This window comes from Furipterus horrens, unplaced genomic scaffold, assembly GCF_987537825.1.
Source record: "Furipterus horrens unplaced genomic scaffold, mFurHor1.1.pri manual_scaffold_2, whole genome shotgun sequence".
NCBI lineage: Eukaryota > Metazoa > Chordata > Mammalia > Chiroptera > Furipteridae > Furipterus > Furipterus horrens.
The window spans coordinates 7975148-8000787 of record NW_028327172.1 but is presented as its reverse complement, the minus strand read 5'-3'; the positions used below and the strand labels follow the sequence as shown (position 1 = coordinate 8000787).

The 25640-nt window shown below is 56.5% G+C and overlaps 2 protein-coding genes and 1 long non-coding RNA gene across 3 annotated transcripts; 2 read left to right on the top strand and 1 right to left on the bottom strand.

The window, feature by feature from the left end:
• Positions 1-1696: 1696 nt before the first annotated feature.
• Positions 1697-14593, bottom strand: LOC150017677 (uncharacterized). Its single transcript, XR_016507763.1, has 4 exons — positions 14333-14593; positions 13893-14051; positions 2479-2638; positions 1697-1926 (listed from the first exon to the last, which is right to left on the bottom strand). It is a non-coding gene; the product is annotated as an uncharacterized LOC150017677 (long non-coding RNA).
• SAXO4 (stabilizer of axonemal microtubules 4) lies at positions 4593-10811 on the top strand. The gene is made up of 14 exons (XM_090267471.1): positions 4593-4652; positions 5115-5256; positions 5650-5767; positions 5977-6130; positions 7096-7224; positions 7788-7851; positions 8270-8382; positions 8771-8830; positions 8948-9034; positions 9319-9432; positions 9519-9613; positions 9833-9997; positions 10484-10566; positions 10703-10811. The coding sequence occupies exons 2-13, from the start codon at positions 5148-5150 to the stop codon at positions 10551-10553; spliced, it is 1278 nt and encodes a 425-aa protein (XP_090123597.1). The 5' UTR covers positions 4593-4652; positions 5115-5147; the 3' UTR covers positions 10554-10566; positions 10703-10811.
• An 8531-nt stretch (positions 14594-23124) lies between the features above and the next one.
• On the top strand, positions 23125-24938 carry LRRC10B (leucine rich repeat containing 10B). The gene has a single exon (XM_090260605.1). It carries the CDS (start codon positions 23516-23518, stop codon positions 24392-24394), a length of 879 nt encoding a protein of 292 aa, XP_090116731.1. The 5' UTR covers positions 23125-23515; the 3' UTR covers positions 24395-24938.
• Positions 24939-25640: the final 702 nt, after the last annotated feature.

The following is a 25640-nucleotide window of genomic DNA, read 5'->3' as shown; positions in this document are numbered from 1 at the left end:
TCTCTCACTCTCTCTCTCTCTCTCTCTCTCTCTCTCTATATATATATATATGAATCCTATTGGTTCTGTTTCTCTAGAGGATCCTGACTAATTCACAGAATCACATCCAAACCTCTTTCCCAAGAAGTCCTCAGTCTTCAGTTCTTTACCTATGCTGCAGTAACAAACAACATCCCAGGCCTCAGGGGTTTGAAGCAGCGAGGCTTCTCTCTCTTGTCACATGCCCTCTGACGAGGGAAAGGCAGCTCCCCAGGGCAGCTAACCTCCATGTGGTGACTCAGTGATTCAGGCTACTTCCGGCTTTTAGTTCTTCCATCCCCACATGGGGTCCCCACCCACAGAGAGTGGAAAACTCACAGCCACTCCTAACGGTCTCAGACCGGGAGGGGCACCCCTCCATTCCTCACACAGCGCACCGGCCAGAACTGGCCACATGGCCCTTATCTAACCACAAGGGAAGCTGGGAAATGTAAAATAATCATAAACACTTTCTGAGTGCTTTCTCTATGCCAGGCTGTGTGCTGAGCATTGGAATATTGTTTTTTTTCTGTGTGGTGATTGCGGGGAGGGAGGGTGAGAGAGGGGGATAAATGGTAATGGAAAAAATACAATAAAAAAAAAGAACAGCAAAATAAGAAAGAAAAAATATTGTTTTTTTCTGAATCCTCAGCCTCATGGCATGAGTTCCACTGTGAACTCATTGTACAGCTAAGGAAATGAGCTTCAAGAAGTCAAGGAAGCCCGAGGGCGCCGACCCCATGAAAGGGGCAAATTTGAACCCTTGTCTCTGTGCCTCCAGAACCCACCCTCTCGACCCCTGCCCTGGGTTTCTTGCTCGTCACTGCCAAAAATATCTCCATCCCATTGGAGGACTGGGATTGGGTTCTTATTTTCTGCTTTATCTCATTTCATCTTGCCCAGGAGTCATGAATTTTTAAACCTTGTGCAAGATCAACCAGTTTCCCCGGAGGAGACAGTAAAAGAACAGAACAGGCAGAAACAGAACAGCCATCAAAGGAGCACAACAGAGTTCTTCCAGGAAACGCCCGCCAAGGGGGGGAAATGAACTGGAAGAAATGATGCTGGTGTGGGGGGAGGTGGAGAGAGAGCGCTCAGGCTATCAGGGGAGTCATTTCCTTTTAGAAAAGACAAAGGCAGGGAGATGGGACTCCGGCCATTACGACTCAGGCTGTTTCTGTTCCTGGTGGTGACAGTGCAGTGAGCAAAGGGCCCAGAGCGCCATGCAAGTGGGAGTCTGAGGAGCCAAGCCCCGGCTGCTCTCCTGCCTCACGGAGGCGGCGGTCCTTCCTGCAGGCCCAAGTCACACTGCAGAGAAGCTGGACATGGGCCAAATCCTCAGTGGTACCTGAAGGCATCTGGCCCGTCTGGGGGCTCTCTCCCTGGACCCAGTCATCACACCCATAAGAGTTTGCTATTATCATCATCCAGATTCTACTTGCATGCCCCCTGGAAGGAGAACTCACTCCGCACGCCCTCCCCCAGCCCAGAGCATCCAGTTCCCCTTAGAAGCTGGAGTGTGGTTGGAAGTTTTTCCCTCCTTGAACCTGTCTCCTCTTGGTAAGAGCCCTAGTCCTGCCCTCGGAGGCCAGCTGCGAAGACACACGTCACCGAAGCATCATGTGCCGTGCTTGGTGCTATGCCTTCTCCTTTGCCTGGGCTGACTCTGCTCCCAGGGGCCTGCAGCTCGCGTCGCCCAGTGCACAGAGTGAAGGTGTCCATCGCCTTTCAAAGACGCCTGTCGGGGTCTGCCCCCATTGGCCCCAGTGAAGCAGTTCCATGGGCCAGGACCCCCAAATGTCCTCTTGCTGGCTCCTGAGCCTCCGCCTTCCAGGCTGGTGTTCAGGGCCAGCATCTGTTTACCCGTAGCCCTGCCCTCTCAATCTTACCGCTCAGAACCGGGCAAGTCTAGAAAGGAGAGAGAGTTGGGTCAGGACAGTCTATCTAATGAGAACTAAGCGGTGTTGAGCCCATTGCGAGAGTCTCAACACTACGGAGAAATTGCCAGCACGTCCCAGCAGGCTTGGCGCGATGCCAGAGTCAAAGCTGGCTCCACGCCAGCCTGTGTCTGGGGTGATCTGGTCGCTTCGCTCACGCCTCGCGCATCTCCAGGGAAGGCAGCACCTGCTGCATCTCCTGCAGTTCCGACTTACGGCCGCTGGGTGTCGCCACACCGCAAAACAAAGCCCCACAGGCTATCGAGAAGCCTGCAGCGAGTGGCCCCAATGGGAGTTCAGGCTGGGAGAGCCTTCCCCTCTGGAATTCCTGCCCAAATCTTTCAAAGGTTCCAGCCGGGGCCATTCCCCCAGTTCAAGAGCTTCCCTCACAACGCAACAGAACGCCCCTGGAGCTGCCTCCCCCCCACCCCCGCCCCCGCCCAGGCTAAGCCCCCCTCTTCACACAGGGCCCCGGTCTCAGGGAACCAGTCACCTCTGCTCCCCGCAGGCCAGCAACCCTCACCTCTGCCCTGCGGGGCCTTCCACATGGAGTGCTGTCCCTCACCTCCGTCTGGGGATGGCTTGCTGCAGAGGGCATTTCAGGTCCACCAACAACCCTGCCGGGTAGGCGCTCTGTTCCTCCCTTACAGGTGCAGAGACAGGTTGAGAGGCGAAGGCTGCACCTGTAAGGGAGGGACAGAGAAAATAAGGTCACAAAAGCGATAACCATAAGGGAAAAAACAGCTGATAAATTGAACTTCATCAAAATTTAAAACTCTCGCTCTTCAAAAGACGCTGTTGAGAAAAATGAATATACAGGCCACAGACTGAGTAAAAATATTTGCAAACATTTGTCTGGGCAAGAACTGGTATGCAGGATGATGGTAATTTCTATATCTTGATAGGGGTTTCATTGTCAAAAATATATTTTTTGGGTCAAAACTCAGCAAATGTACACATAATATTTGTACATTTCATTGTATGCATATTTTACAGCAAAAGACAAAAACTTTAAATGTATATCAAAGTCTGGTTAATAAGTTGCATTCTTAAGTATTTAGGGGAAGTGTTCTGATGTCCGCAATTTTCTCTGAAATGCATCAAAAAGTAGATGGTTTAATGGGTGGAGAGAGGGATGGAAAGATAGACAGATGAGCGATGGGTCAAGTGGAGTTAAACTGTTAACGGCAGAACCGAAGTGCTGGGTATGTGGGTGTTCACTGTAGAACTCTTTCAACATTGTTGTTTGTTTGAAATTTTTTATAACAAAGTATTAGAAAAATTCAGTTACATTTTGTGTATTTGTTCTTTTAGTTAGTTACCTTTAGGATTGTGGCTATTATCATCCCACTGTCTAGGTCTGAGACCTCTGTAGACTGTGGGCTCCCTGAGGGCAGGGCCATGTACAAGTCCTGCTCTTAAGCCTTGGGCCCAGATCTTTGCCAAGGCCTTTCCCTCACTCTAAGGTGGCGCTTACCATCTAGGTGTGTCAGGTACTGGGCTAAGTGCTTTATAGGTACCATGACCCTACCGGTAGCTACCATGATTACCCCCAATTTCCAGAAGGTGAAACTGAGGCACAAGTAACAGACACCAAGTCTTATAGATAGAAGTGGCAGAGCCAGGGCTCATGCCAGCTGGCTTCGTAGTCTGAGCCTTGCTTGGGACCACTTCTCTATAGACACTTTGAGGAGAGCCATTCCTTCCCTTCACCCTGGGTGAGTCCCCCACCCATGGCGCCGTATCATGTGTCTCCTGCGTGGGGCTCATGTAAGCCTCTGTCATTCGACTGGGAGCTCTTGGCTGGAGGGCATTCACTTCTGTCCTGCAGCTTCTGACCCTTGAACAGAATCGTGGCGGAGGGTCGGTGCCTGCCACACTCTTCTGTGAGGTGCTAAGTCTGAGCTCTCCTGAGCCTGTGAGGCTGGGCCAGTGACAGCCTCAGGGAAGGTGGGAAAACAGGGCGTTGAGAAGGTAAATACCTCATCAAAGGCTTCAAATCCGGTGTGAACCACACTCTTGACCGCTGTGGTTTGCTGGGCCTATAAACACAGGTCGCAGGGTGGTTTGGGGGATGATTCTAGGAGCTAATGTGTGCGGAGGAGCTTGGCACAGCCTCAGCCCCAGCAGAACACAGCAAACGTTAAATTCCCCAGAGGCTGAGAGTGGGATCTGGACCCACCCGCGTCTGGAGATCAGCTCTGTTTTCTGATTGCAAGCTCTCTGGCCACTTCTCTTGTCTAAACTTCATTTTTCCCCGTGTGACAAGAGGGATGATAATAGCTGCCTGGAAGAGCTGCTGAGAGCACTGGAGATAAAGGTTGTAAAGTGTCTGGTGAGAAGTGGGTCCTCAATAAACGGGAGTGATTGTTTGGGATTATCTTTAATTTTGTGTCACACAGACAACAGCTCTGTCTGGCCCTGGCGGGGGAGGCTGGTGATGGGGGCAAGAGTGGGGAGGCAGGATCTTGCCTGGGCAGCTCAATTGGCAGACCCTCCTGGCCAGGTCAGCACCTCAGTGGGCTCTGGCCCTAGAAGGGCTTCAGAAGTATGGGACGCTGTTGCTAGGCACCAGCTGCTAAGCAACACACTGTTTGCCCTGGCCCGGCCACCTCCCAAGGGCCCAGGCTTCTCTGGAGCAGCTAGCACCTGCCTCCTACAGCCTCTCCCAGACCTCAGAGCCACTGCAGAGGGCAGGTGAGGGTGGGGCCAGCTGCTGTTGGGTCCCTGGGGAGAGCAGAGCCAACTTCTGGTGGGAGGTGGATGAGGCCCAGGGAGCCCAGGGAGGGACAAGGAGCCTGAGGCTGAGAGTGAGTGTCCAGGTAGAATAGCCAAGCGTTCCCAACCGGCCAGCAATTGTCTGGCCATCAGACCCCAGAGGACAGTGTGTTGGGTTAAGATCAGAGACCGAGGAGTCAGGTACCCTGGGCCTGAGTCCTGGCTCTGCCACCTTTTATGGGCTAAATCCTTCATCACCTGGAACTTCAGTCTCTGGGCTATAAAATGGGGAATTCATAAAAAGGCACGAGGAAGGGGAAAAGAGACACCGTGCCCAGGACCAGTCCTCTCTTCAGTCTGAGGTGTGGGTGTTGGTGGAGGGGGGCCACCGGGGGTCCCAGAGCTGCTGGACTATACAGACTCTTTGTGCTTCCTTTCTAGGCTCCCCTACCTGGGGCCCTGCCCCACAGCACCATGATGGGGAAACTCCCCCTGGGAGTTGTCTCCCCTTATGTGAAGATGAGTTCGGGGGGCTGCACGGACCCTCTGAAATTCTACGCCACCAGCTACTGCACAGCCTATGGTGAGGGTAACCTTTGTGCAGGGGCCACCCCCCAGGACACAGGCAGGACCGGGGGTCTTCCTGCTGGGAGATTAGCAGCCCCTTTGGCCTGCCATACATTCAGGGTTACCCCAGCATACTGAACTGACCAGGTCCACACCCATACTGTCAGCTGGCCCTGCCCTGTGGTCCCTGCCCATGAAGCCACTGTGATTCTGCCACACAGACTTGGTCCCCGTCCTGGCGACTCCATTCCCTCTGCCAGAGTCCCAAAAAGCCTTGCTTTTTCCTGTTTTACCTGTTGCTGCCCCTGGCTCTGTGCCTTCTGCATCACTGGGCCCCCTGGGAAGCCCTGCCCTCTACTCTCCCACTCTGCTGACCTTGGGTCCTGCCTCGCTGCTACCCCTCTGGCAGGTCGGGAAGGGTTCAAGCCCCGCATGGGCAGTCACAAAGGCACCGGCTACAAATCAAATTACCGGCCTGTGGTCTCAAGCCAAGCCAGTCTCAACGTCCTGGACAATCCAGCCGTGGGGTATGTATGGTCTGTACAGCCCCTTCTCACCCCCTGGCCTGCTGGGCCTTAGCTCTCGTGGACATCCATGCATGGGGACCCTGAGCCTTTCCTGCCTAGGTCTGCACCTAGCCTGGGGCCCAAGGGACTTCTGGGGCATCTGTGGGAGGTTTGAGGTCTGGACATAAGCTTTGCAGGCCCTAGTGGTAATAGTCCTGCTCCATCCTCAGGGAACAAGTCCAGGACAAACTCCGTACTGTAACCAGTCAGAGTTACCGCCCCCTGGAGGTGCCTGACGGCAAATGCCCACTGCCCTGCAACCTGTACCAGACCGACTCTGGCTACTCTCTGGAGAAGGCCAATTCGGTACTCCCCACCAAGGAGGTCAGCGCTGGGCCAGGGCCAGGAGAGAGGGGGGAGCCCTAGGATGGGCTTGGGGTGGAAGAAGGGTTGGAGGTGGAAAGAGTGGGGACTTCTCCAGCAGGATGGGACTGGTCAAGGTGAGATGTCTGGGTATGAAGAAGCCACAAAGTAGGCTGGGGTCCACTCACCTTTACCCCCTTTTCCTCACCCTCATCCCCACCAGCTCCTCCCCTCCATTTTCATCCCCATGCCCATCTTCAGTCCCATCCCCTTCCAACCCCAGCGCCACGGTCTCCACCATCCCGTCCACCTCTCCAAGCCCACATCATCATTCCCACCACCACTGTCACATTCAATTTTGTCATCATCATCCCCATCTCCTTCATTTCTCTTTGATATGACCGTCATTCTTATTATCAATTTTCCTATCAGATACTCTTCATTCATTCATTCATTCAACGAATGTTCTGAACATCTATCTTGGAAGGTGATAAATGCTGGGGAAAACCTACAGCAGGGAAGAGGCAGGGGGTGAAGCAGAAGTGACGGGGTGGCAACTGCAGTTCGGGAGGGTCAGAAAAGGTTGCTCTGGAGACATTAGACAAAGACTTGAGGGAGGTTAGTGTTCGCCTCAGCTGCAGCAAGGTGAGTTCCAGGCCATGCAGACAGCAAGTGCAAAGGTCCTGAGGCAGAGTGTGTGGATGTGGGGGTGTCCGATGTGAGGAGGGACAGCAAGGAGGCAGGTTCTGGAGAGGAGCAGGGAGACGAGTGCCTTGTGAGCTCCTGTTGGGATGTGGGCATCTACTCTGAGTGCGTTATGAGTACTGCGGCGCTCTGAGCAGAGGAGCGATAGGACCCAACCTCATGGGAAAGGGATCCTGTGATCTTCTGTGCAGATACTTGGGAGGGGTCCAGGGCAGAATCAGAGTCAGGAAGTGACTGCCAACCCCTCACCAGGCGGGTAATCGGTTGCTCCCTCCTCCCAGGTCAGAAAGGTCCATTTCGACACCCAGGACTATGGGCCCCAGACCATCACAGGACTGGAGCCCAAGCACATGCCCCTGCTCCACCAACAGCAGAGCAAGGGCTCGCTGGAGTGGGAGAACGCCGGACACGTGAGTGGGCAGATCCCAGCACGGGCTGTGGGCTGGGTAGAGGAGGCCCACCTCCTCCTCCTCCCTCTGACACACTCAAGAAGCCAACTAAATACGGGCTCAGGGCACCAAGAAACACTGGGGTGAGCAAAGGATTTGGTCCTTATGTGCATCTTAGGATTTCACATCCAGGCTCCCTTCTCCCCTCCCCCCCATCCAGACACTTTGAATCCAGGCACGGAATTGTGAAATGACCACCCAATTCTTTCCTTCAGTCTCTCCTCTTTTTGGGTGCCTCCTGGTCTGAGTCCCAGGACTCCAGACCCTGTTGCTCATTACTAGGAGTCCCGCGTGGGCTGTGACTTAGTTTCCGTTGGCGCAGGGGAAATGTCCTCCAATGAATTCCTGGCACTGGGATGCCTGAGCAGAGAGGCATGTGTGTCAGGGGTGTCATCCTGGCTCTCACGTCTCAGAACACACCACACAGCTCTGCTCAGAGCACAGCCTCTGAAGAGCTGCCACTTGGTCGCCTGCCGAGCCCCGGCCTACCTATGTCCCCCTTTGCTCTACCCTCTGTGTTCCAGGGCCCACGCTTCATGACATCTGAGTATAATTCCAAGTATCTCAAGGAGCCTTCAAACCAGCCAGGTGGGTGTTTGTCTGAGCTCATACCTCCTTTCCACTGTACCTCCTTACCCCCAATCCCAGGAGCTACCCCAGGAGAGACCCCTTGGGGACCGGAGCCGACACAGCACTAAGGAGGCACTAGTGGAAGAAAAAAGGCAGCGTGGGAAAACAGCCTCCTTGGGCCGACCCTAGTGCCTTAGGTCTGCCGAACCCCGACAGACAGCTCCCTTATGGGGCCGGGCCCACTTTCCTTCTGTTCCTCTTTCCTCCTCTGCCCTGGAATCTGGATTCCTCCAGGTGCCCATGGTCCTGCAGGTTCAGGCCTCCAGATCCTCGGAGCCAGTTCCCTTCCCACCTGCTGGGACTCTGAGCCCCTGGAGGCCACATGGGTGGGGGCAGGTGGCTGGGTAGGGAGCACAGGGGGGGCTGTTTTTTGCAGATCTCTTGCGGAAGAAATCAATTGGTGCCAAAGAGGAGACCGGCTTCACCGAGGAATCCACCAAGAATCCCATTGTCTTCCAGCCGCCCTCTCAGGCCCTCCCTGGGGACCCGGTAAGTAAGGCTGTGCTCCGCTAGAATCTCAGGGAAATTGATGCCCTCCCATCTGGGAATTTCTAGGTTAAAAAAAAAAGGGAGCTGCAGAACCTTTTCTCAAACACAAGATGAAAGCCTAGGTGAAAACGACTACTTGGGTCCAATATACCCACTGTGATGGGAAGCCTGAGGTCTAAGGAGGAGATGCTGCGTGGCCAGGTCCCTCAGTGTTCAGACAAGAACTCCGTGACCAGTGGCTGCTCAGCATCATGGCCTGCTCTCAGTTCTCCCCAAACTCTTCCCTGTCCCCAGTTACCCCATGATAGTTATTTGTGCTGAGCCTTCCTCACGCCAAGGGGGCAGCTGCCTCTGTCAGGCTGATGCTCCTCTGCTGCCCTCTTTTCAGGTCCTCTTTCCTGGCCGGAGTGTCACCAAGTCAGACTTTGTCCCCATGATCCACCCTCACGTAAGTGCAGCCGCAGCAGAGTGGGGCGGGATGCGCCGACTGGCTGGGGCCCTCTGCGAGGCAGTGAGGACAGTGTGCGGGAAGGCGCAGTGGGGGCCCTGCTGTTTTGCTTCGTAGGGGGATGAGGTGCTGCCCCGGCTGGCCCGCGGCTCCAAGCGGGAGACAGGCTTCAGCCGAGTGAATGAGAGGACTTTTAACTCTAGAGTAAGTGGCCTCGGGGCTCCCTTGGAGAAGGGGCACGCAGAGGGGGGGAGAAGGGGGTTTCTGGGACTGGGGCTGGCCCTGAAGCGTGGGAAGAATCAGGATATTTGGACCCTCTGTGGAGGGTAAGGTCCTAGGGGCCGGATTTGGTGTGGCTGGAGGGGATGGCGGGGCTGTGGGCCTGGGGCAGGCTGTGGCTACATGCGCCTCTGCCTGACCTCCCTCCTTCCTCGCTGCCTCAGCCTGGCTGCCTGGCCACACCATTCTCGTGGTCCCGTTCCCCGCAGGTGCGCCCTCTGGACCCAGAACTCAGCAGCATGAGCCACTGGCAATTCCAGCCCCCCCAGCGTGTACAACAGACAAATGTCGCCCTGCCCGGCCGGGAGATTGTGGGGAACAAGGTGAGGCCTGGGGTACCCTCCCCCCAGCCCCAATCCCTTCCCCCTCCTGACCCGACAGGTCCCTTCTCTCTATCCCTGTTTTGCAGGAACCCACAGGATACAGCCTTAACAACTCTAGCTATGTCCGGAGCCCCTGTGACCCAGACGTGGATAACCACTACCTGACCACCTACAGCCAAGGGTGAGCCCCTTTCCTGCCTGAGTCTGGGGCTGTGGAGCCGATGCCGCAGACCGGGAGACTGAGACCGGGACAAGCAACGCGCTTGCAGCTTGCGAGGAAGGCAAACCCAGAGGCAGCCGGTGCTCTGCTGGAGCGGAGACCGCTGGTGGAGGAGGGCAGAGAGGCTGCGGAGGCGCGCAGGGGCCTGCTTCCCCGCCCACAGCCCCTCCTGTGCTGCAGGTACTTCGAGAACATTCCCAAGGGTCTAGACCGGCAAGGCTGGACTCGAGGTGGCATCCAGCCACAGAAGCCTGGAGGCTATGCCCTCAACCAGCCAGTCACCCGCATGGAGGCCACCCCCGACCCCACAGAGAGCCTGAGGCACCTGCACCCCCACGTGGGAAGGTAGCATGACCTCCTTCCTTCCCTCCCTTCTGCTCTGTCCTTGGCTGGTTCCAGGCCTTTCCCCAGCCTCACCTCCCTCCATCTGTCTTTCTGTCCTTCTGAGAGGCCCATGTCCTCTCTGTGGCTTGCTCGTTGCTTCTCCTGCCCACATGGCTCCCCTCCTCTACCTGGTGACCAGAGGCCAGTTCTGCATCTGCTCCCCGCCAGGCTGCATGTGGCGGGGGAGGGGGGGAGGGGAGGGATGTGGGGCACACAGAACTGAATGGGCTGTGGTTACGCCTCATCCTGACACCTTTCTGCTCAACTCAATTCCTCAAAAATTACGTTTATACCCGCAATGGCCCTGAGCTGGCAGGCAAAGAATGTCTGTGGCTTGGCTGCTCTGGTGGAGTGCGGGCCCCTCCCGGAAGGCGGGTGGGCGGGCAGAAGAAAAGGCTGGGCTCCCAGCCCCACCCCTCCCTCAGCACGCCCCCTTCCTCCCTGCAGAACCCTGATCTCAGCCGACCCCTTCTATTGCTCCACACCTCACGGCAGCCGCTTCAATGCACCCCACTGAGCCTGAGGCCAGGGTAAGGGCTGGGGCCCCATCTGCAGCTGCTCCCCTGAGTCAAGAATGCCCTGCCTGTGGACTCCAGCCCCAGAGCGGGGGTGGGTGAGTGCACAGACCACCCAGAGCCCCTCAGAGCTCATCTTCGTTCCCCACAGGTTTGCTGACCCAAATGGGACATGAGCCGGCTGGTGTCCCTACACCCTCCCCAGTGTCCCTGGGACTCCCCCAGCCACTTTCCTAATGAAATAAAGAGCCGTGAGCAGAGCAGTGTGTCCATCGCTGCCCGGGGTGGCTGGGAAAAGGAGGGGAGCGAGCAGGCGGGGTGCAGCAGTGGAGGGGCAAGGGCCAGAGGTGCAGTCGGGAGGCCCGGTTGGACTCACTGTGACACTATAGACAAGGCACTTCACTCTTGAGACTCAGTTTCCACTCCTGTCAAGGGGTCTCCTATGGGCTGCGCTAAGTGTGAGGCCGACTGTGGAAGGGAGGAGGCCCCGGGGAGAGGGCAGGTGGGCCAGGGAGGAGGGCAGGCAGGGGTGGGTGGGGTGGGTGGAGAGGCCTCAGATGCCTAGTCTACAAAACAGGAGGGCGGTCAGGGCAGGACTTCCAGGCCCTTCTGGGTCCCCTACTAGATGGTTTAAAGGATACGGGAGGATGGGAGGCAGGAGGAGTCCCAGAGATCTCGCTGCAGAGACATATGGAGGAGGGTCCGTGATGGATGGACACATGGACGCCAATGCAGGGTCGATGGGCTGCTGGAAAAGTCTGTGCCTCAGTGCAGACCCTTTGTGGGGACTGGGACAGGCATCCTAGGCGGCTGCCCGACACTAGCACCCGTAGCCTGCAAGGCAGAGTCCAGGCTGCCCCTCAGTGCCTGTCACCTCTCCAGGGGCGTCTGTGTGGCTGTGGCCCTGCTGGCACCAGCTCCTTATTTTATGAATGAGGAAGCTGGACCAGAGAGGGTGCATGAGCTGCTCAAGGTCACACAGGACAGAAAGACAGCAGCAGCCCTCGGTTGAGGACGTCCCCTGCACCTTGCAGGCCAGCCCAGCATGCAGAGGGGTGACTCAGTGGCCCAGCTGCACCCCCACCCTCCCCTGCCCGGTAGAAGGGTGTCTAGGGAGCAGCTCTGCTGGCCCCAGGGCCTGGCTGCACCCAGTAGTCTTGAGTGGCAGGCCTGGGATCTGTCCATGGCCTGGCTGGAGCTCTGTGTGGCATGTGGATGTCTCTAGCAGGCACCAGCACTGGAGGAGGGATTCAGAGTTTCTTAGCTACAGACCCAGCCGGACTCAGGGCCCAGTGACAGCCTGCAGGCTGTGGCTGCAGCCCGCTGGTCCATGGCCCCCAACATTAGGGGTGAGTCAGCAAACTAGCAATTTGCTGCTTGGGCTGGACCCCAACCTAGGCCTGGCCACAGTGAAGTGGGGAGAGGTCGGGGTCAGCGAACGCCTCCCACCCACAGTCACGCACACTCACCAAAGCACACACAAATACAAGATGCACACAGACCCCAGAAGACACGCACATAGGAATACATACGGACACAAACATCCCAGCATACAAATACACATAGACTCACTAACAACCACACACAGGAACGTATGGAAACACAAACAAGGATGTACAAAAGCACAGGTCTTCACATGAACACCCACATGCTGCTACATGCAGACATACATACACACACGCAGGCAGACCTACAGACATATCAACACACATAGGCCAGACACAGACACACAGAAGCAGATGGACAGAGACTCACAGGACAGACACACCCCACCCCACCCCACTTCTCTATTTCCTGCCCCATTAGTGTCTCCTTACGGCTCGGCTCGTGTTTCCTGCTCACCCCCCACCCAGCCTCTGGCATGATGGGAGATACGGTGTTGGGGACACATGGGCCTGATTCCACCCTCTCTCTGCTGCCTCCCCCTCTCTCATCATCCTGCACCCAGTTTCCAGGCCACATGAGCTGGGGCTGCTTCACGGTTTCCTGAGCTAGAGCTGTGGGCCCACCCACGGGCAGCCCCCTGTGTTCGCTCAGCCTCGCCTTCTCCCCTGCCGCCTCTCTCCAGGCAGCTCCTCCTGGCCTCCCTGTGAGGGTCCTGGGCCCCAGCATGAGGGTCTGTGTGAGGACAGGGTTGCCCAGGGCGTGGGTTGGCAGGAAGGGGGTCTCAGAGGGGCCAATGCTATGCCTGGGTGGTTCTGGAGCTTCCACCTGGTGCAGGGCCTGGATTTCCCATCTCCCAGATGAGACAGACATGGAGGGGTGGAGGGACGCCCCCCCCCCCCAGGTCACATAGCCAGAGAGGACTGTGGGTGGGGGCCTGCAGGTGAGGGGTGGAGGGCAGTAGCCTGGTGGGAGCCAGAGTAGATCCCAAGTCACACCTGGCTTCCTGGCCTCTTCGCACCCACCAACTTACCCAGGGCGGCGGGCCCCTGTGGCCAACCTTGAATTAGATGGGCAGAGCGGCCAGTCTGGGGCACCGAGGGAGGCAAGATTTGGGCAAGGACACAGAGGAGGGGCTAGCCCAAGGCTTGGCCAGAAAAGGGGCAGAGAACAAGCGTGGCTCCCTGTGAGAGGGTAGGTTGGCCAGGTTTCGGGGGCCTTGTCAGACGTGCTAAGGAGCCTGTCTCTGTCCCCCTCCTCGATTATGAAACTCAACAGGGCCACAGACCGTGTTTGTCTTGTTCACAGCAGAAACTCTGAAGCCCAGGACAGTGCCCAGCCCATCCGTAGGTGCTCAGTAAATATTTGATAAATGATTGAATAATTGAATGAATGAACTCTGACTGCCAGCAGGGCCACCGGATGTGTGCTTCTGGTTGTCACATGCCCTGGCCCCACGCAGGTCAGGCAGGCTCCCTGCACCTGGGGAGGCCCAACTGTGCCCCCACCCCTCCCAGAAGCCGTGGCCATGACCCCTTGGAATGGCTCTGATTTGCCCACCAGGCCACCTCTTCTCTCTCAGCTTGTGCCCCCTTGTTCTCCCCTCACCCTGTGCCCAGCTTCTGACCGATCCCACCCAAGCTCCCCTGTAGTGGCCCAAAGGCCTCGCATTCCAACCTTGACGCCCGTTGGCCCCAAAGCCAGAGCTGGGTCAGCGCTGAGCAGTCCTCAATGTTACCAGGCAGGAGGGGCGGACACTTCCCGCGCTGTGGCTACCCAGGTTACTGATACTCTGTTGAGGGGACCGGCCTTGGCTGCGCCCCTTCCCCTTTGTGGGGTTAGGTGGGTGTGGGCATTGACAGTGTGGCTTCATTTGGGGATGCCTGTCTCCTGGCCCCTCTGAGACCTGAGTCTCCTGTCGGGCTTGGGCCAGCATCAGCCCAGCACCCTTTCCTTACCTGGGACCCGTAAGCAGGGTGGAGCCGTCCGGCCTGAGCTCTGGCGTCAGACATCCCGGGTTCAGATCTCAGCTCTTCACACCGGAGGCAGCTTCCTGCCACAGCTGTGACCACCTGAGCGCTCTGAGCTGACGTTAAGAGCAGTGCCTACATCGTGGGCTAAGTGAGATCATGTGTAAGGCACTTAGCTCATAGGTAAGTAGCTGCCTTGATTCTGGAGCAGAGGAGACAGAGGCCTAGCTAGGAAGAGGGACTGGAGCAAGGCCATACCGCAGGCAGTCACAGGCTCTGGCCTTTGTCTCCTCCCGCTTGGCCCCTTCTTGTCTGGGAGGGCACGGGGGCGGGGGTGCACCTGCACAGCCTTCAGTGGGGGCGCAGGCCGCCTCCCTGAGGTCAGCTGCTGCTGGGGCCCCTTGGAAGATGCCTGCCCCTCCCCTCACCTGCAAACCAGGCTTTAGGCAGTCAGGTGAGTCACTCCTTCCAGCGGGTGCCAATTGTAGCTGCTGCCAAAAACTTCCTGCCCCTCCCCAGGGTATTCTAGAAACTGGTCCGAGGTGTACAGTGACGATGATTAACCTTCATTAAGCCCCCACAGCCTGCAGGGTGCTGGAAATTTTCCGTGGGCCTTCGTCTTTTCAGCGAGAGCACAGAGAGGCCTCCCTCTGGGGGAAGTTTGGGGACAGGTGGGTGCTGGGCTGATGGCATTGCTGTGGGGGTGTGGAGCTCCAGGGGCTGATGGGACAGCAGGATCGGGACAGACACTGGATGCCACGCACCCAGGCCCCAGTTCTGACGCATGCGGACACGTGTGCGGCTGCAGCTCGTCATGGCACCGTGGCAGCTGATGTTGGCAGGTGCCATCTGGCTCGGGTCACATGGTGACCTGCAGAGTCGCCAGCTCATGGGCTTGATAGCCAGCCAGCTGGGAAAAGGCATCTGTCCGTGGGAACTGGGGGCCAGAGGGGTGGCGGAAAGCCCTGCTGGGGAGCGGCAGGAGGGTGGGTATGCTACACGCAGACAGATGGAGGGCCTGAAACTCGGAATCCGATCCCCAGTTTCTTCTCTGACCATCTGGAGGGCCACCCATTCCTGCGGAAATGTTCCCCGAGCAGCCGAATACGCAAGGACAGAGGAGGAATCAGACCCAGTAGCACCCCACCCCCACCCCATGCTGATACTTCTTGCTTCTCAAGATGTTGTTGCTGCAGACAGGGCTCTGCCAAGAAAGTTTTTTGAGTCATAAAACTACCCTGGAAGGAACTTTGTGAGAACCAGGTCAACCTGAGCCAGAGAGATGGAGCCGCCTCGCCCGGCCACCGGCTCAGTGCGCACACTCGGGCCTCTCTGCTCCGCGCGCAGGCCCTTCCCAGCACATCACCGAACTGGGGGCTTCCTAGGAGGGCTTGCTGAACTCTGGCCCTGTGGGCAGCCATCAGATCTCTTTGCAAGCTGCAGAAACCACCTCTGGCTCATTTAAGCAGAAGATGGATTTACGAAAAGGATTTCGGAGATCACAGAATCTTCAGGTGGGCCTGAGAGCAAAGCTTACAGGCCACACAGCCAAGAACTCGGGTGCCCGTCCTCAGAAGGGACCCTGCCTGGTCCCTTCCGCTCTGCATTGCTCATTTTCAATACAAACTCGGGGGTAGGTGCTTCTGATGCGTAGCTTGCAGGTCGTATGTCTGTATTTAACTTGCCAAGGAAGCTGGGGAGGTGAGTTTCCAGCCTTTTCAGCTTCCACACAAGAACATGTGGGCTCTGTTCTGTAAGACAGTTGGAATTCTCCGGCATGGGGAAACGCTGGGCGGCCCAGGGCATTCAAATGTCCTTCACATGCGGCTGCCGTCAAGAAGGGAACGAGCCTTTGTGGGGTGCCCCCTGCGTGCCAGTGCTTTGCACACCTGGTAGGAATGCGCTGGCTCTTTGTGAGACACTGGAAGGGACGCCCCTCCTCCGCTGCCCTGATGGTACACCCATCTACAAGGTCCCTAATGCAAACCCCTTGAATGGGGTTCCCTCAGGCATCACACACCCTGCTCAGCTGTGTGCTCAGCAGGTGCGGAGTTCGCAGGCTCATAGGTGCTCAGAAATGTACCTTGGTCTCTCTGTGACTGAACTGATCAAAGACATCCATCTAATTGCTTCCAGTCCCACTCAGTTCCCTTTGAATTTAATTTTGTCCCCAGGGACTCAAATCCAACCAGGTCAGGAATTCTGTCCCTCCTCCTTTTCATTTTCTTCTCCCAGGAGTGGGTATACAAACATTCAAGGAGCTTACTGCTGGAGGAGCGTCACCCAACCCTGCTCAGCCCCCTGAGGGTGTGATCTCTGAGGGCTGTGGTCGCCCACACCTGTCCTTCCTGCACCTGCCCGGAAGCAGAGGTGACACTCTGACCTCCGGTTGCCAGGGTCACGCATTCAGCCCTCCAGCTGCCATACCTGGACCTCTCATGCAGCCCCGCCAGGTCCACCAGCCTGCTCTCAGCCACACCCCACTCACTGTGGAGGTGCAGAAACTTCTGGATGTTCCTCTCATGCCACAGGGCTGGGTAGAGGTTCAGCAGAGGGGCTAGCTCACCTACCTTTTGCCTCTACTGAGGCTTCTCCAGAAAGTCAGGGAAGCTTGTGCATGCCACACACCTGGTAAAAAATTACAGGTCGCCTCTGCCCTGGTGTTCCCCAAATAGATCTGCTCTTTCTCATGCCACTCTCAGACTCCACTCAGAGCAGGTAGGGCCAGGGACCCCTTTGCCAGTGACTTCCACGTTGAAGGGCCCTGCTCCGCCCCTTTTCTCCCGCCTGCCCGCCGGATGGGCGCTTATCTCTTTTCGGGTGGGGTTGTGGCTTTTGTCATGGCGCATGCTTCCCCCACTCCAGGACTGACAGCATCAGCTCCCTCCTATCCAAGTTCAAAGCCAAGCTTTTGGACCTACAAAAAAGATTTCTTTCTCAGCTCTTGCAAAGCTATAGTCTCAGATATGGATTTCAAAGCCTCTTTTGCAACTCAAAGCCAGTGATTTGACTCTTTGTTCTGAGTTTCCCTTGGAGAGCTGGAATAGAGGAAGAGTGGAGGGGAATGGATACCTGGACGTAGCCTACAGTGGAGCATCAGCTAATTCCTCGGAGTGATAATACCCAGCTCCCTATTATATCTCACGGAGGCTTCACGATAGATAATCCTTCCAGGAGAGTGATTGTGCCCATTCCAGGGCCAGGACGAGGGTGAGGTGAGCGAGGCACTTTCCCAGGAACAACATTTAAAGAGCCAAAGCACTGAGTAATCCAGAGAAAAAAAATAGTTGAATGCAATCATTTTAAAAATCAAAATGAATGCAAAAAATCCATGATGAACAAAATGTAAACATTTAAAATACAGACAGGATTAGTATTACTGCTCTTTCCTTTTGCCACAGGCTCCAATATGGCTCATCACAGAACTGGTACTGACTTGTCTTGATCGGATCAAACTATTATTTATCTTGATTACTGAGTTTTTTTGGCACCCCCTTAAATTATGTGCCTGGGGAAAGTGCCTTACTGACCTCACCCTAGTCCTGGTTCAGATTCATTCTTTAGATGTGAGAATCGAGGTTCAGAGAGGGTGAGTAGCTCAAGCGGAACAGATGGCCCAGGGAACCTGTGGGGCAGAGGCTGTGTGTTCACTCATTTAACACATATTGGTTAAGTAGGTACAATGCAGCTGAGTACATGGAACATCATTGAACAAGGTCCCTGCCCTCATGGAGCTTGTATCTTAGTACAGAGGAGCCAGACTTCAAATAATCTGAAGGCAATTATTTATTCAATTATAATTGGAATAAGTACTTTAAAGGAGAATTGTGAGAGTTCCAGAATGTGTAACATGTGAGCTTGACATGCTCTGGAGGGTCTGGAAGGGTTCTCTGACAGAGGGAGGTTCCAGTTGAAGCCTTAAAGGATAAACAATGTGAGCTGGGTAGAGTGGGGAAAAGAGGGACCAGCATGTGCAAAGGTCCTGGGGTGGAAAGCAGCTGCATTTGAGAATCTGAGAGGAAATGTGGTAGTTAGTCCAGGCTGATGCTATAATAAACAGCTCTTATATCTAAGTGGCTGAACATGTTAAAATGTATTTCTCATTTGCTTCACAGTCTAACAGGGCTCAGAGAGCTCATCTCCACATGGTGACTCAGGGGCCCAGTTTCTTTCCACCTTTAACACTGCAGAAAATAAAACAGAGGGAGATTGTTCATGGATGTGGCGTGTATTGTTACTTCTGCCCACCTCTGTTGGCCCAGTGCTCATTCCAGGGCCCAACTCCATCAGCCTGCTGAGTGCACAGGAAGAAAAGGGGGAAATAGAAGTTGTTGACTCTTGTCTGCCCCTGCCACATTGAAGGGACTAGGTCAGGTGTGTCCTTGGCAGTCATGGTCAGGACCTGGGTCTGCAGTCTTGGAGCAGAAGATCCAACTTGAACTTGGCCGCAGATCTAGGAAAGTATTAACATAAGGTCAGCTGCCAGCCATGACCACTGTGGTCTCTTCCAGGAGGAAGGAGCCATGATGTCAGGACCCAATTTGGAATGTGGAGGTCAAGTTCCACCCATGGCATGGTGGTGTCCCCCCAGCACCACGTCAGCCTCACTACCTGGTCTCTTGCTCCAGCTCTTGTGTCCCTGGGAGGATGGAGAGGACGCTCAGCTTTCAACAGACCAGCCTGGTTACTCTCAAGAGCTCTGGTTTCAGAGAATGTGATCCCCAGGTTGTACCTAGGCTCCAGTTTCTAGGGGGCCTGGGGAGCAGGATGGCAGTGGCTGAGCTAGCCGCATGAGTTTGAATCTAATGAAGGGGTCTGGGCCAATGGTGGGCCAGACATTTCCTGAAATTTGCTAATGGGCAAACCCTGAGCCCAGATCATAGCTCTAGGTTGCCCCTGGACTTGAAGACCTCTTTGCTCTGCCTTCTGGATTCTATTTTGCAGTTCCTAGGCTTGCTCTGTGGGTTCTAGGATGCCCCCAGCTGGATAAACACACTGGGCACTGGGGCCTGGGGTCAAAATCTCCAAGTAAGGCAGTCCTGGAAATCTCCTTGCTGTCTGCAGGAGCGGGGCAGGCATTTGAGCATTCTGGGTGGTTTCTCTAATTTCCCCTGGCTGAGAGAGGCCATAAGACATAGTCAAAGTCCAGGCTTTGCAATAAGATGGATTGGCTTTGAATCCTGGCTTTGCCCTTTCCAGCTGTGTGACCTTGATCAAGGTACCTTCTCTGAATCCCTTTTCTCATCTGTAAAGCCAGGGGAATTTAGTAGCTTCGTGACAAAGCTGTGGCAAAAGTTTAATTAGATAAACTGAAGGTGGTCAGAAAATAATAATCATTATTATTGTGTGGAAGGGGACCAAGAGGAGAGGGGTACAAGTTGCACAAACTCCTTTTCCTCCGACACACACACACACAAACACACACACCCTTCCCGCAGCTGCAGACAAAGGGATCCTATTAAAATGTATGCAAGTAAGATCATGCCATTCCTCTGCTCAAAGTCCCCCAGTGACCTCTCACCTAAAGTCAAAGTCAAAGTCAAAGCCTTCACCAAGGCCACTCCCTCCACCCTGCCTCTCTCTGCCACGCTCTCTTGCTGCCCGGGCCCCTTGTCGCTCCAGGACACCCAACACACTCCTGCCACAGGGTCTCAGCACTCCCCCCCGCCACCCCCATCCTGGAACACGTTTCCCCCGACATCCATCTGCATTGGGTGCTCTCCCTCCTTGTGTCTTTGCTCAAGTGCCAGCCTGTCAATGAGGGCTCCCAGCCATTCCATTTTTTGCAGAGCCCTCTCTCCCTGCCGTGTTTCCTCCACACTGGGAAATGCCTTTAGTGCATTATCCCTACTCCCAGGAATATAAATCCCACAAAGGTAAGGTGTTTTTTTTGGGGGGGGGAGCCTATTAATATGTTCACATTCACAGCCACCTCCAGCACCTAAGCACGTGAGCGGAGACATAATGTTTGTTGAATGAATACCTGAATGAAGGCGAGGACTGGAGTTCTGAGGGTGCAGGTTAGAAGAGTGGACCATGGCAGGAAGGACATTGTCACTTTCCTTTTTTGCCAAATGGGGGAGTTGCACTAGGTCCCCAGGAGACCATGAACCCATGGCTACTGGGCACCTGATTGGGTGCGTGTGTGCCTGCCTGCATTTTTCTGGGATGTGGGGGCCCATAGCTTCCTGTGCACATTTAATGGAGTCCGTGATCTCTCAGGGGAGCTAAGCACCCCCCCTGCTCTGACACTTCACACTGGGCTCTGATAGGTTCAAATCTTTGCTTTCTAAAGACCTGTGATGCTGAGCAAACTGTGATAGTTTTCAAGTCTCAGCAGCCACACCGGTCCTGGCCCCAAAGAGGGGAGTGGGAACCAGAGGGGCCTTGGCAGGGTCAGTGTGGTGAGGGGGAGGGGTCTCTGGGGACATGGGAGGGAAGACAGAGGAGACTTCTGTATTACATGTGCTGTTTTCTTCCTTTTCTGTAAAAGAAAACGGAGTTAAAGCAAATATGACCAAATGTGTGCAATTGTGAATGCTGGTTACTGGGTACAGGGGTGCTCATCACAGGGAGCTTAGTGCTTTTGTGTGGGTCAAAAATGGCTTTCAAAAACCCAGATCTGGAGGTGGGCAGGGCGGGTATGGCTTATGATTAGGAAGAGAGAGGCTGTCTCTGGGGACCTAGGAGGCCTGGACTTCAGGCATTTTTCCTGGTGTGTAGGGGCAGAGGGGATGGCTGGCATCTGGGCCCATTCCCAGAGCGGTCAGAGCCCCTCTCCTCCGCTGCTCCCCCTTCCCAGATCTGTTGCTTGCCTCCCTGAGGAGCAGGGAAAGGCTGAGAGGCCCCACGCTGGGCACGAAGCTAATTCATTAGTGATGCCTCAACAAAGACCGGGCGCCTGCGGTGCTGGTGTGATTCACCAACGTGATTGCCCAGTGCCAGCCTGCGTGGGCCAGAACCACCAGCGCATTTTACCTGTACTCACTGAGAAGGACCTGGAGGGAGACAAAGGTGCAGCATCTACTGAGAGCAAGAAAAACCCTTGGAGAAAGGAGAGGGCTGCCCCCCTCTGCCCTTGACCCCAGGAAGCTCTGCCAAGCTGGGGCTGGAGTGGCAGGGGCACATGTGACTCCTGCCCGTACAGGCAGAGCCTAAGAGGGCCGCCTGGTGCTGCAGTGCCAGCTTCGAGCATGTGGTGAGGGGGCCCGCTGGGCTTCCTCCTCCACAGCGAATGTTCCCTGGGGAGACTGCCTGAGGGGCAGCAGGGGTGGGGGTGGGGAGCGCTCATCCTAGCCATCATTCTGGCTGGGTTTTCCTCAGCTTCCTGGTCTCTGTGGTTTCACTCCTTCCAAGAAGTTCTCCTGAATCAATAAAGCAGAGGTGGAGGGGAGAGCATTGGGTCGGGGCTCAGGCGAGGTCTGGAAGGAGACTGAAGTCCCTCTGGCTAGGACTCAGATCCTCCTATACTTCAGGTCTGATGTCTAGGCTCTGCCTGGGTACTGCCTGCATCTCGTCAGTCTCCATCCCAAGACAGGGGTCCCTCGCTGGTTTCTGGCTCAGAGCAATACCTGTCTCTCTGTCCCCCACTACCCCATGACCTCCCTTGCCCAGGTACAACTGCTAGTGTTCCTTTATCCCACCCATATATATGGAATGTCTGAGCAAAAGAAGCCAGGAGAAAAACACACACACACACACACACACACACAGAATAATTTCATTCTATGAAATTCAAGAACAGAAATAATTGACCCATGATGACAGCAGAGGTCAGGATCATGACTGCCCCTGGGAGGTGGCAAGTGACTGAAAGAGGCCCGGGGGTGTCTGAGTGATGGAAATAGTACGTGGGTGTTCATGCTTGTCAAAACTCCAACACTTAGACGATCCATGCATCTCACTGTATGTAAAGTTTGCCTCCATCTTTCAAAGTGTTAACAAACTTCACTGAATCCCTACAGTGGGCCACACCCTATGCCAGCAGGGGAGACCAAGGTGCCTGCCCCGTGGAGCTCAATGACAGGGAGTGTGGTTCTTATTCTGACCTTGCACTGGCCACTGCCCTCTGCCCTTGGGAGTGAGGGTGGGTCAAAGGGCAGCGTGCTGCTCCGAGGTCCGTCACAGGCAGGATGGAGGAGGCCAGTGCCTCATCCCTCTGGGGCAACTTCCCTCCTCTTCACACAGGATTAATAATGCCTTCCTTGTACTTTTGGCACGAGGGTTAGAGGCTCCATTGTGAGAAAGTTCATTGCTGGAGGTGCGGTTATCATTGTTTCCACTTACTGGCGTGGGACATGTTTAAGAGCGCAGGCTGGAGAGAGAGTCACACTGCCTGGTTTCAAATCCCAGCCACTCACCAGCCAGGGGTGACCTTGAGCAAGTCACTCAGCTCAAGGGAAACCTCTCAGAGCCTCACTTCTTCATCTCTAAAATTGGAGTAATGAGGGTACCTCCCCAATAGGCACCTCACAAGGATTCAGTGAAATGCTCTGGGCACACGGCAGGCTCACAATAAATGGAAGTGAGTTTTTCTGGCAGGAGCTTGGGCAAGACGGTCCGGAGTGGGAGGGAAGAAGGCAGGGACACATGGCTGGGTGGTTGGTGGGAGCGCGCACAACAGAAGAGTCGCGAATTAAAGTGGTCATCGCTGGTGGCACTCAAAGGCACTTGTGCCCCGGTCCTCGGTCCACCGCAGCCACACACAGACTTTGAGCATAGCTGGAGGGACGTGGCGGGTGATAAGTACGTGAGTGCACTACCGAGGAATCTGTTGCGCAAGGAAGGTGTCTGGGGCGCGGAAGGGGGCGGAACCAGGCTCTAAGTCCGCGAAAGTCTTCTTATGTGACGCACCCGGAAAAGGGCCAGACTGTAGCGCTGTTCCGAGTCACTATCCTGAAGTGACTCTAGCGGGGAGACCAGTCGCGTGCCGATGGACGTTAAGTGTCCGGCAGTGATCGAAACCCTCAGTTCCTCCTGGAGAACCACGTGTCCAAAGTTAGGGGTCGTGCGCCGGCGTTTCCTAGTTCCTTGGTCCCTTCTTGGACTTGTCGATCTGGGCGCACACGACAGCACACCAAGTGGCTCGCTGCGACAGGAGGAGTGGTGGACAGCGTCGGATGGCGGGTTTGTGTTGGTACAGCTCCCACCGGCTTGCGAGGCGCAGACCTTGGGTTTCCTTGGCCCGCAGTGACTGTCAGGAGGGTGGGATAAGCTGACGGGGGACCCACAGCGTCGCCCGTGACTTAGCGCTAAAAGCACCTTGGCCCCGCCCCGCTCCGCCCTCCCTCCGCCTCATTGGCAGCCGCGTCGGGGGTTGCCAGGGCGACAGGTCGCTTAGCTGCGATTCAGCGCGAACTCCAGCCAGTCCGCTGGCGTAGGGAGCCGCGGAGGCCAGAGGGCTAACCGCTGAACGCCGCACCGGGCGGCGGCGGGGCCCCAAGCGGGCGCCTCCTCTCGGCCCCGCCCGGCCCCCCTCCCGGCGCAGGGGCAGGCCGGGGCGGGGGGCCCCGGAGCCGAGGCGGCCTCGGCCCCGTCGGGGAGACAGGGGGCGGCCGGGGCTGAGCGATGCGGGGCGGCGGCGGCAGCGGCCCCGGTCGGGGCCCGTGACCATGGGCATCGCCGAGTCCACCCTGGACGAGCTGCCGTCGGACGCCGAGGAGCAGCTGCGCCACGGCGAGCAGCAGCTCGAGCTGAGCGGGAAGCGGCTGCGGCGGCTTCCGAGCGCCGTGTGCGCGCTGAGCCGCCTGGAGAAGCTGTACGTGAGCGGCACGGGTCTGCGCGAGCTGCCCGAGGAGATCGAGGAGCTGCGCGAGCTGCGCATCCTGGCGCTCGACTTCAACAAACTCGAGTGCCTGCCCGACGGCCTGTGTCGCCTGCCGCGCCTCACGCGCCTCTACCTGGGTGGCAACCGGCTGATGGAGCTGCCCAACGACTTCGCGCAGCTGCAGAGCCTGCGCTGCCTCTGGATCGAGGGTAACTACCTGCGGCGCTTCCCACGGCCGCTGCTGCGCCTGGTGGCGCTGCAGTCGCTGCAGATGGGCGACAACCGGTTGCGCTCTCTGCCAGCCGAACTGCCGGGCATGACCGGCCTACGTGGCCTCTGGCTCTACGGCAACCGCTTCGAGGTGTTCCCTCCCGTGCTGCTGCGCATGGGCCGCCTGCACATCCTCGACATGGACCGAAACCGCCTGGGTGGTTTCCCAGACCTGCGCCCGCTGCGCGCCCTGCGAGTCTTCTCCTACGACCACAACCCGGTCACTGGGCCCCCGCGCGTCGCCGACACCGTCTTCCTCGTGGGCGAGGGCGCCGTCGAACGCATGGCCGAGCGCGACGAGCCCATACCCCGGCGGCCACCCCGACGCCCAGCGCGGGCCTTTGAGGATGAGGAGGAAGAAGACCTGCTCATAGGAGGCGGTGGCTCCCGGGCTCTGGGGCCTCCTGGGGGCAGTCTCCGCGCCCTGGAAGCCTCTCCAGGACTGGGTACCTGAGCCTGTGCTCTGGGTGATGAACTTGGGACACTCTGGGAAGGTCCGAGGGAGTGGTAGGCAGAAAAGGGGCCACTTTGGGGGAGTTGCCAGGAATAGGCAGGCTTGGGGGCCATCTTCAGACATTCCTGGGTAGTAAGAGGACCGCCTCTTGACTGGTCTCTGGGCAGTCGTCAGACCAAGAAGTATGGACTTCAGAGCCCCATCCAGTTCCTGGGATCCGTGTCTGTCCCTGAAAGAGTCGCTGACAACAGGATAAAGTTTCCAGCTTCCTCTTGGAATCAGGGTAACCTCTGCCCGTGGAATCATCACCTTGGCTGAGTCTGGATGCCCAGGGTGCCCACCAACCTCCCTCCTCCCGGAGTTTGAATCTTCCAGACCCACCCTTTCTGGCGCAGGAGCCCTGCCTCTGGATGGACCACATGCCTATGTGAGGCAGGACTTCTCCTGGATGAGGGCCTGGCCCAGGGGCAGGGGCTTGGAGGGGCCAGTGCCCAGGACAGAAGTGAGAAACTGGGATTGGGGCCCTAACACTGCAGCTGCCCTTGACTCTCTGCCAGGACCCCCACCCCCCCCTTTGGGAGGCAGGGTCTCCACCTCTGCCTTCTATTCAGTTCTCTCTCCCAGGCTTGTGCCTGGAATCTTGCTGGGAAAAAAAGCTCTGCCTCCCTTCCCCCCAGCCTGAGCCTTCCAGCTGTCAATTTTGAAAAGAAGCCACTGTGCCTCTAGGCCTCCTGCACCGCAGAGTGGCTCTCTGCTCTGGGAAGCCGCCTAGCGCCTCTCCCACTGCCTGCACTCTGCGTTCCCTTAAATGGGCACAGTTAGGGTGGCTGGCACGGCGCGGGGCATGGGACGAGCACTCCAGTCACCAGGGACAGCCTCAAGTGGGTGAAGAGGGCGCCTCACTGTGCAATTCCCAGGGCCAGACCTCTCCCATCCAAGTAATAATGGGAGGAGGAAGCCAGGGCCGAGGACACTCAGGGACACTGTCAGGGGCCGGGGCCCCTCATGGTATTGTTTTCATTAGGAAGAAGAAGAAAAAAACAAAACAAAACTGGCTGTAAACATAAATCACATTTCTTGGAGAAAGTATGTGCGTTTCCCCAATGCCTGTTTATTTATAAGTCTGGGAGCACTGAGTCTCATTGCTGCGGGGACCCTGGGCTCCCTCTGGCCCTGCCCTCTGTCCATGTGCCCCAGCTCTGCATTAGACTGGTCCAGCCAACTGCTTCCCTCTTCCTCGGTCTTC

Bases quoted from the DNA above. Each gene is read 5' to 3' on its own strand.
- LRRC10B (XM_090260605.1), top strand. From the start codon at position 23,516: ATGGGCATCGCCGAGTCCACCCTGGACGAGCTGCCGTCGGACGCCGAG.
- SAXO4 (XM_090267471.1), top strand. From the start codon at position 5,148: ATGATGGGGAAACTCCCCCTGGGAGTTGTCTCCCCTTATGTGAAGATG. The intron at 5,257-5,649 runs GTGAGGGTAACC...CCCCTCTGGCAG, and splicing joins CAGCTACTGCACAGCCTATG to GTCGGGAAGGGTTCAAGCCC. The intron at 8,831-8,947 runs GTAAGTGCAGCC...TTTGCTTCGTAG, and splicing joins TCCCCATGATCCACCCTCAC to GGGGATGAGGTGCTGCCCCG.